At 33.4% G+C, this 11,101-nt stretch overlaps 1 protein-coding gene across 1 annotated transcript; it reads right to left on the minus strand.

The window, feature by feature from the left end:
• Nucleotides 1-254: 254 nt before the first annotated feature.
• Nucleotides 255-2,651, minus strand: LOC111026987 (putative nuclease HARBI1). Its single transcript, XM_022305185.1, has 5 exons — nucleotides 2,401-2,651; nucleotides 2,187-2,331; nucleotides 893-1,070; nucleotides 622-796; nucleotides 255-536 (listed from the first exon to the last, which is right to left on the minus strand). Exons 1-5 carry the CDS (start codon nucleotides 2,527-2,529, stop codon nucleotides 255-257), a joined length of 909 nt encoding a protein of 302 aa, XP_022160877.1. The 5' UTR covers nucleotides 2,530-2,651.
• Between the last annotated feature and the right edge of the window lie 8,450 nt (nucleotides 2,652-11,101).

Here is an 11,101-nt window from a genome sequence, read left to right on the forward strand (position 1 = left end):
ATATAGCATTGTTATTATTTAAACCAAAGGAATTATGTTTTTAAATACTATATTTATTATTATCATACTCAAAATGTAATTATGTTTATAATACTATATTTATTATTATTCATACTCGAAAAGGAATTATGTTTTTGTTATAATAAAATAATCAGTATTTGTTATTAATTATTTATTTAATTAATTAAAGCCAGATGAGCTATATTACAATTTGATCACATACACATTGTCATCTATAAAGACAGTGGTTGTATTTAATTAAATATAGTTTCAATTAATGTTCGGCGTGCTATATTTCCAGTTTGTTGAACAGGGTAAACTGGAACTTGTTGAAGCAAATTTTCATTAAGTAGAGTGTCATCTATAGGTAAGGGGTCATTAGCTTGAATCAACATATTATGTAACACTGCCGTGGCGATAATTGTGAGCAAAGTAGTTGGAATTTGTGTCCGAACACCAACAGATAATACAGGGAAGCGTCTTTTCCACACACCAAATGTTCGTTCTATAACATTTCTGGTACCAATTTGAGCTTTCTAAAAAATATTAAAAATGTATTGCTTTAATTAGAAGAACAACTAATAATGGTTGTAATTTATGAGACACGTTTTGTTTTCTAACCTGATAACGTTTTTCTGCTTCGGTAATTGGATTAGCAAGAGGTGTCATCAAATAGTTCCTACATGCATAGCCTCCATCTCCTAGAAGTAGAGCATCTCCAAATTCATGGTTTTCAAATTGTGCTCTTAATAGTGAATTATCGAATATGGTCGAGTCATGTACCGAACCGGGCCAACTATTAATATTTGAATAAAATGTATACAATTTGTACATAATTAATAAATGACAAGTATTTTTCTATATGTAAGTATATTTAATTAAAGTTACTAACCGAGCCACAATATTTGTAAATTGTAAATTACTGTTACAAACAGCCTGTACATTTATGGAAAAATATCCTTTTCGGTTTCGGAATTTTTCTCCAATATTACTATTGGGAGACTGTATTCTTATATGGGTACAATCAATTGCACCAATAACATTAGGAAATTGACGCAATTGATTGAAACCTTTGTAACGGTTCGGTTTTATACCTTATCCTTTACACATATGTATATATATATATAAAAATAACAATGTCAAGGTTTTTTATAGGTAATTACGTTAATCTTTATTGATCACATTAATTATATAATTTTAGTATAACACATAAACATATGATTAGTTAGAATATAAACAGAATGTATTGAGATCTTTACGTATACTCTCACGGTAGTACTACGTCTTTGACAATATAACTCGCGGATTCAAAAGTATTATATCCCCGTTCACAATTACTAATATCTAATTACTTACGGTTTAGCAACCTTATTTTTCTACGCTATATAAGAAATATTCTTTAATGCCTAACTATGACACGGTATTCCACCAGTATGTGTATTGTAGGATGGCGCGCTCTAGCTTTCCCACTAAGGGTAGCCGAGAGCGTGCGCGGGAGCTGCGCGGGAGCTGCGACGGCGACGACGGTTGATGGATTTGACGGCGGCGGTAAATTGCTAATAACGGCGACGGTAGTGGCAGCGACGGTAGACTGATATTCGTAGCGACAGTAGTGGCGGCGACGGTAGATTGATAATAACGGCGACGGTAGTGACGGCGACGGTAGTGACGGCGACGGTAGACTGATATTACGCGACGATAGTGGCGGCGACGGTAGACTGATATTACGCGACGACGGTAGTGGCGGCGACGGTAGACTGATATTACGCGACGACGGTAGTGGCGGCGACAGCACAAATAATGAGCTCTGCCGGCTCTGTCCCGTGTTATTTGGCGACGCTGGCTCACAGGGAACTCAACTAACCTAGGCCGAATACAATCGGGGCTCTAGCCTTCCCAAAGGTGGCCGAGAACCGCTGACGCATTAAACAGTTGCTAGTTGAGCTCAACTATCGGATATTTGTTGTGTCGGCCGGGCTTCCTTATATCTCCCTCGACAACCGACAGTATGTGTAGAATTAGTAATGTTTCGTACGGCTGCACATACCCTAGGTACTGTCGCGCAACTGTATATTCCGGGAGGGCGCACTCTATCGGTAACATTGACCGGCTATCGCTATATAAGTTATTGGTGTTTGCTGTTTGGTGGCGCGTCGTAAGTGTGTACCATATCGTAATCGTTACACCTTCATAATATATAGATTGTCTCTCTAGTTCTGTTCTAGGCATTTGAATGAATTGCGGTTTGAGGGTTGCAATACATGTTGAAACTTTTTTAACTATACGGCAAACTGTTGATTTATGTATACATATATGGTCCCCTAAAACTGCCTAAAATATAATATAATATGTACAGTTTATTTCAAAGGTCTAATAAAAATGTAAGTGAAAAAAAATTACTTGAAAAGCACCAGTTGCATAGTACCTAAGTGCAATAAGAAGCTGAAGCATTGATGACAAAGACATGTTCCGGTGTGTATTATGCTGAAGTTGATCTTGTATCATGTTTAGCAACTCAATGAACATCATTTTAGACAACCTCAAAAATAAAAAAACGTTACTCTGGTAAGTACCTACTTACATAAAATACTATTTTTAATATACCTGAAACTCTGTTTGAAATCCGTATCATCATACTCAGTGAAAGGATTCGTTCTGTCCCGAAAATACCTTGGTCTCGGTAATACCTGCAACACTTCAATTATAAAATCCTCGTCACTAGAGGACGAACTAGAGGATGAACTACACGAATCATAATATGCTATCGACATTATACAAATACAATTATAGGCACATTACTTGTATTTTTTAATAATCTCAAAAGTTTAATAAAATATAATAATATAATATAATATAATATAATATAATATAATATAATATAATATAATATAATATTGATAATATTGATTATTGATAATAAAATGTGTTTTTCTTATCAATTATATTATTTTAACCGATCTGTAAGTAGTTACAGATGCAAAATCTTGTCTGCAGTTTACAGGTCCGGTAGCCGATAATTTACAGAGCCGGTAACTTTACCAAGCGTTCAAGCAACACCTAATTTTATTTACAGAGCCGTTAACGCACTTACAGATCTGTAAGTCGTTACAGAACGTTTATGCAACCCGGCCTAAATATGTTATGATATATAATGTCTAAAGTATACCCTCTGTACCGCCCATATCATTAAAAGAGAATATAACTAAAATAAAAAAATTGAGGAACTTGCTCTGCTATATAGTACACCTTTTCATTGAGTATAATACAAAGTAGGTTACTGTTATGGTTTCGTGAAATTTGAATTCAATCACAGGTCTAAAAGTCTCCCTATATTGCAAAGAATATGTTAAGTCTTTGGAACTATGGAGTGGTTAAAAGTCAAATTCTTCGTGCTTTTCTTAAGAATTCGATTGTAAAAAATAAATAAATTTACTGCAAGAACTTCTATAATAAAAATAAATTACTAATAGCACTATAAATAGGTGTATAATAACATTGTATTATCCAGACTGACTGACCATATTAGTGACAGAAACGTATGCTCAGAATCATGTTCTGTATGCAATGATCATTGGGTATCATGTCTTTACGCCGACGGTATCAACGCCGACGGTATCTACGCCGACGGTATCGACGCCGACGGTATCTACGCCGACGGCATTTACGCCGACGGTATCTACGCCGACGGCATTTACGCCGACGGCATCTACGCCGACGGCATCTACGCCGACGGCATCTACGCCGACTAGTATCTACGCCGACGGAAAAAATGCCGATGAGTATCTACGCCGATAGTAAATACGCCGATGGTATTGTTTTTTTACAAAACGAATGTTTTTCTATGGGACTAATATGAAACTGAAAATTATGGAAAATTAATTGTGTTATTAAATAATTAAAAATAAAATACCTAACTCGTGTTACCTAGTTTTTTTTTAATAATAAATATTTTTTGGCTCTGAAAAGAGCCTTTTTATGCCCTAAAAAGGACATTTTTTAAAACGACGAGTGCCCCCTAAGCATAGCCATTTAGCAAGATTGGAATTGAAAATGATGAGCAATTCCCTGCAAATAATCAGAGGTGTCGCGATTCTCATAGTCTTCAACGATTTCGTTAATTCGCAATGCTGTGTCTCGATAACACAGTTATGGGTATGTGTTTGTCTTCTTTGATTTTGTCCGTGGTATACACAAAACCTACTAACATGCATGATTTACTGATTCCCGACAAATACACTTATACGGTGGCTGGAGATAAATTTCTCCAATTCGACAGCTGTGCTTCAGATAATAAAATTATTATCTTTAGCACGCAAAAGAATTTGGATTTGATGGAGACATGTGACCATTGGTACGCTGATGGTACATTTAAAACGTCACAGCCATTGTTTAAGCAAGTTTTTACAATACACGCGATTAAGTATAATAACATTCTGCCAACGGTTTACGCACTGTTGCCGGATAAATGGCAAGATACGTATTCGAGTGTATTGAATAAACTGAAGCTGCTTAAACCAGGGCTGTCTCCAGTCAGTGTTATGACCGATTTTGAAAATGCCCAGATAAATGCTTTTTCCCATAATTTTCCAGACATCAGGAACAGAGGTTGTTTTTTTCACTTCAGTCAATGCATTTGGAGAAAAATTCAGACAATCGCTGACATTCGATCCAAATACGAGGATAAGGATGATCCGGATTTTGCATTGAACGTGCGAAAGTTGGCCGCTCTTGCATTTGTTCCAGAGCCTGACGTAGTTGATTGTTTTGAAAGACTCCTCCGGACAAAATTTTATACGGATAACGAAGACCTGATGTCAGATTTGGTAGATTATTTTGAGTCCACGTGGATTGGAAAGCCCCGATGAACCGGCCTTGCCAGAATGCTTCCTAAATTTAAGCTGAGCCTCTGGAATTGTTACGAGGCATCGTTGAATGACCTACCCAAAACTAACAACGCAGTTGAAGGCTGACATCGAGGATTCAGCTCTCTTTTAAGAGCAAATCATCCATCTATTTGGAAATTCATTGAGGGTCTGCAAAATCAGCAGAGCCTAAATGAATTCCAAATCAACCAGTACATTGCTGGATTACCACCAGCACAGGGACGACGGTGTTATCGAGACACAGCATTCCGTATTAAAGAAATCGTTGAAGACTATGGGAATCGCGACACCTCCGATTATTTGCAGGGAATTGCTCATCATTTTCAATTCCAATCTTGCTAAATGGCCATGCTTAGGGGGCACTCGTCGTTTTAAAAAATGTCCTTTTTAGGGCATAAAAAGGCTCTTTTCAGAGCCAAAAAATATTTATTATTAAAAAAAAACTAGGTAACACGAGTTAGGTATTTTATTTTTAATTATTTAATAACACAATTAATTTTCCATAATTTTCAGTTTCATATTAGTCCCATAGAAAAACATTCGTTTTGTAAAAAAACAATACCATCGGCGTATTTACTATCGGCGTAGATACTCATCGGCATTTTTTCCGTCGGCGTAGATACTAGTCGGCGTAGATGCCGTCGGCGTAGATACCGTCGGCGTAGATACTGTCGGCGTCGATACCGTCGGCGTAGATACCGTCGGCGTCGATACCGTCGGCGTTGATACCGTCGGCGTGGAGACATGGAACCGATCATTGTCATCGAATTCCAATGGATGTGTTGAATACATACTGACGCGGTCCCACGCGATGGCAGTTTGAATTCAAACGGCCTTTACGCGGAAATCCGCGCTGTGCTTCTCAAGCCGCGTTCAGACTAGACGACCAAGGGTATCGTAGGCACATGTGACCTTACCTTATTCGGAGATATTGGTATTGGTGTGGACAGCGCGACCGAACGAACGCCAACGGCGAATTTGCCTTCGGTTGCCTTCGCTCGGCAATCGGTACATCAAAGGAATTCGTTATCGGTTCGGACACGATTTGTCACTATTTTAGTATTCGTTGACATTTGGTTCGAACTGGTGTCTTGTTGAATTTAAATATTAAAAAAATTGTACTTATTCATTTATAATTTTTAAATGGATTGGAGTGATACACGATGCTTTCAACTAATACATTTATATCAAGAAAACCCAATACTATGGAATCCAACACATTCTGAGTACAAATTAAACAAAAAAAATTTGATGTATGGTGTGCCATTGCAAAAGACATGAATGCCGAAGTTGTTGATGTCCGCAAAAAAAATGGAAAGTTTATTAAATTCATTCAGGAGAGAACGGCAGAGAGAACGTACTACATACGGAATGGGCAAAGACGAGGTGTATCACTCACAATGGTTTGCGTTTCAGTCTATGCAATTTTTAAACGATAAGTTCAAGCCCAGAAAAACAAAAAATACAGAAACAACTTCAACCAAAGATGTGAGTATTACAATAGTTTAATACATATAATTACAATAGTATAGTATATATTTATAATATATATTATATATTTTATTACATATTATTATATAGTATTTATATATTATATATTAATATATAATTTATATTAATAATTACAATAGTTTAATTTATTATTGCTTATATATTTTAATTTTTAACCATAACTTCACATTTTTAAATATTAATCATAAGTTATCACTTATCATTATCTGTTAATAAATAGTAGGTACAATTACAATAACATAATATTGTGTATAGTTATTATTATAATTTATCTATTAAATTAATGATTAACATTAATTATTCATATTCGTCTTGCCACTGGAGTTTTCCATTTGTTACGAAATACTCCGCAAATTCCGTTCTTATTTCTTCCACGCTTTTAGCCGATCTCCTCCCAACTCTTTGAAATGAGACAAAACTATTAGTGTCACCTTGACAGTGTTTCTCCAAGCACCCTCTCTGATTTGGCCATTTATTTCCGAATCAAAAGTTCCATTTGGTGTATATATATATTTTATGTTTTATTTTTTCTCAAAAAATTATGGAAGTAAACGCATGTCATTACTACACGCTCTGTTTTATCGGGCTCTAATAATAGTGGCCTTCTTAAAACTAAAAATAGCTGACAAAATTCCAAATACGTTTTCTACGACTCGTCTTGCCCGTGATAATCTATAATTATATGCTCGTTCCCTCGATCCTTTTTGTTGAAGACCTGAATATGGCTTCATAATATTATATTTTAAAGGAAAAGCATCATCTGTGACAAAAACGTAATTCACTAATATTTGTCTTCCCTCTAATACGCTTGCTGTAGGTAAATTTAGTTCATTTTTGTCAAGTTTTTGAAACAGAGATGTATTTTTAAATACGCCTCCATCCGAAATACGACCTTCACATCCAACATCGGCGTACAAAAAATTGTAATCAGCGTCTACAAGTGCCATCAGAACAATGCTAAAGGTTGATTTATAGTTAAAAAAGTTACTACCACTTGTAGCCGGTGCTTGTATTTGTACGTGTTTTCCATCAATTGAACCCACGCAATGTGGAAAGTTCCATTGCTTTTCATATTCATCAGCAATTTTCAACCAATTTTCTTCTGTATCAGGCATCTAAAATTAAATTAAATAATTGAAAAATTGTGCTTACATAAAAAATGTCGAAAAATTGCAATAAAATATGCACTTAAAATGCAAAAAAACAGTATAATATTGTACCATCTGTACTAAAAATATCAAAGCCAACTTCATTGACGTACTTTCGTAATGTTTCGTAATTTTTACTTTTTTTTCATGGATTTAATAATCAACAATTTTATCATCAAACAACTCCGCAACATTCAACATCACAGGAACATATTCGTAATCCAATCACTCCACAAGAAAATAATTTGCATTCTTTGGAGTCCTCGGCAAGTTCCTATTTTCAAACTTTTACAGATCAAAATACTGATGTTTTAAATGATAACTAGTAAGTTATGATGAATATTTGAACTGTTAAACTATTTTTTTTTTTTATTTGGGAGTACCAAAATGTTATAAGTTTTATTTTTTATTTGTTAGTACCAAAATTGTAACTAACTTGATTATTTTATTTCTTAATAATTTTGTTCAATAAATTAAAAATAATATTAGTATTTATATCAATATGTTTTGGTGTATTGTATTTTTATAATTACCTTGATTTGATCTTGCAGTACTTGAATAATAGCTTCACAAACTTCAGGAACTACTGTTGAAATTGTTTGTTTTGATATTTTAAAGGTCATTGCTAAACTGGAAAAAGAATTTCCAGTTGCTAAAAAATGTAATGTTAAGGCTAGTCGCTCTTGAGGTGGTATAGCCTTTCTGAAATTCGTGTCTTCTTTTTTAATCATAGGCGTGATCATTTCTAGTAATTCATCAATATCGTTTCCGTAATGGGTGGACAGCCCACTCGATTGAATTTTTCGCCAAATGCTTTGACCTAAATGAAAAAAACAACCAGTTTGTTCACACTCGGGAAATATATTGGAAACGGCATTAATTGCAGCCTTTTCAAAGTCATTTATAATACATTTTGGTAATAGCTCATACCCGGAATCATCACAAATTGAAATTAAACCTTCAAATAACTGCTCATAACACTGTTCACTTTTAGTTGTCATTAAAGCGTAAACAAGAGGTGACATTTTGTTATTTATTTTAGTTCCTTCTGGGGCGTGAATCGTGTACAATTGTAAAAAAATATTCGGAACCGTCTTAAATGTTCCATCCATAATCCAGTATGGAGCTTCAATCAAATTTTTAATTTCATTTTTGTAGAAAATATCAAAATTTTTTGATTAGAAATTGAAAGTTCTTTAAGTAAAAACTGATCACCATTTAAACATTTTTTTAAATTATCAGGAATATTTATTTCTTCTACACTACTTGGTTCTGGAGGTAAGAGTTTTCTTCTTGCTCTTAAAATTATTTTTCTTGTTGCTTCTACTGAAGGCATGTAAGGACGAGCAGTAGTTGGAACTGCACTGTGAATGTCTTCAATAATTTGAGACGGTTTTTCCCTAGTCGATTTAGCTTTATCGTTTATATTTGCAATAGCTGTTTTTACAATTAAACGGCTGCGTGCGTGATTAATATGTATAGGAACTTTATCTCGAATTACATGTTTCCCATTTGTCAAAAGTGTAACCATTACAATTATAGTCAAAATCATTTTTTTCTTTTTTATGACTACGTTTTTCACATTCCCAATAAAACACATTTTCACGTTGCTTATTTTAAATCATGACATAACCATTATAAAATAGTTTATTTTTGATTATTTTAATATCAATTTGTTCCATTTGTTCACCACAACTCACGACACTACAATAAACATTCGCGACGGATACTTTCCAACTGAATAAAATGATCTAATCTTATTGATGTATAGGTATTATATTAGGTACTCTACCAGTAACCGAGCTAATCAATACTAAACCTAGCTACATTTATCTTATCTTATCGATCGATAAAATGGTGATATAGAATATTATTACTATACTATAGCTACTAGCTAGTATATACCTTCTATAATCACGTAGATTCTCACCATGTTATTTACCTACCGTCACATTTTCGTCACTAGTTCATCACTATAGATCAGCGGTTCTCAAACTGTGGTACGCGAAAGACTACATGGTAAGGCCAAATGGTGGTAAAACGGAAAATTAAAAATAAATATTCGATTCTGATCTCATTGAAAATGTGTTATTTAATTTATATCTTATTTTATTTAAATTGTACAATTAAATGATACACCTAACCCAGTAAACATTTATACGAATATAAGACGTATAATATACGTAAACATTAAACTAAAACTACGTATATTATGCCGGGTTTACACCAAGCCGACAAAACAAAAAACACAGACAAAACAGCAACTAACTCAAATTTATTCATTTGGTGACAAATAAGAAACAGCGATAAAACAGCAACTTTCTGTTTACACCAAAAAAAGAAAATGGAAACATTTACTACGAAAAATGTTTCTGTTTTGTATTGTAGCTGTTCAATCTGCAAAGACAAAACAGATACAAAATTCGTGATTTTATTATTTATACATTTATTATTAGTAATTGGCAATTATTTTAAGGTCTATGGTAAATGGTAATTGATTATCTATAAATGATAATACCTATATACTTACAATATATTATTCCCTATATTGGCTATATTATATTAAAATAATTTAAAATATCCATAGTTAATTTCACTTTGCTTATATTTCATATATATTTATTCGAGCAATTATGTCTGTAAGTGATGATTCCAGTGATGACGACATGATGATGATAGCTGCTGTGTACTTAGTCATGGATACAAGCCCCCCCAAAAAAAGACGATACTGGGTGAAAAAAACTTTACTTCAGCGTAGTACGATGGGTGGAACACAGATATTGAAGGATTTATTGCAGGATGATATAGGGCTTAATGGTGAACTACGTTCAAGTTTCCAAAATTTTCTAAGACTGTCAAGTTCCACTTTTGAAGTTCTAATCAATTTAATTGGACCAGTGATTGGAAAAAAAACAACAAATTTCCGAGAACCAATCTATGTACAAGATCGTTTAGCCATAACTTTAAGATTTCTATCAACTGGTGACTCTTATCACAGTCTGATGTACTTATTTAAAGTTTCAGTAGCAGCAATTTCACTATTGATACCTGAAGTATGTGATGCTTTAATATTTGCCTTGAAGGATAGTATAAAAGTAAGTATCTATTTTATAGTGATGACTTATATTTAAAAAATGGATTAGAACCATGATACAATGTTTAGATGTTAACTATAGGTACTTAATTATTATAAATACTTACTGAATACTAGGATAGTGTGATATATTATATTTTAATTAATTACAAATAATTACCTACAGAAGAATACCATATTGAATAAATTTAATGTACCAATATTTAAATAAATAATTATTAACAATTAGAGTAAATACAATATAAATATTTAATTACACACTTATTATTATTTATAACTTAAAAAAGATGTGGTAAGTAATAAAAAATATTTGTATCTAGGTAGGAGTTAACTTTATGTTTTTAAGATTAAAATACTTATTAAAATATAAATACATTAGGTATATATTATAATCAGTACAACCAGTGATAAATGTGGGTGTTTATCTATTTGAAAAGTGACTTCCTTGGTAGGTATTTAAAAGT

The sequence above is a fragment of the Myzus persicae genome, unplaced genomic scaffold (assembly GCF_001856785.1).
Source record: "Myzus persicae strain clone G006 unplaced genomic scaffold, MPER_G0061.0, whole genome shotgun sequence".
NCBI classification, from domain to species: domain Eukaryota; kingdom Metazoa; phylum Arthropoda; class Insecta; order Hemiptera; family Aphididae; genus Myzus; species Myzus persicae.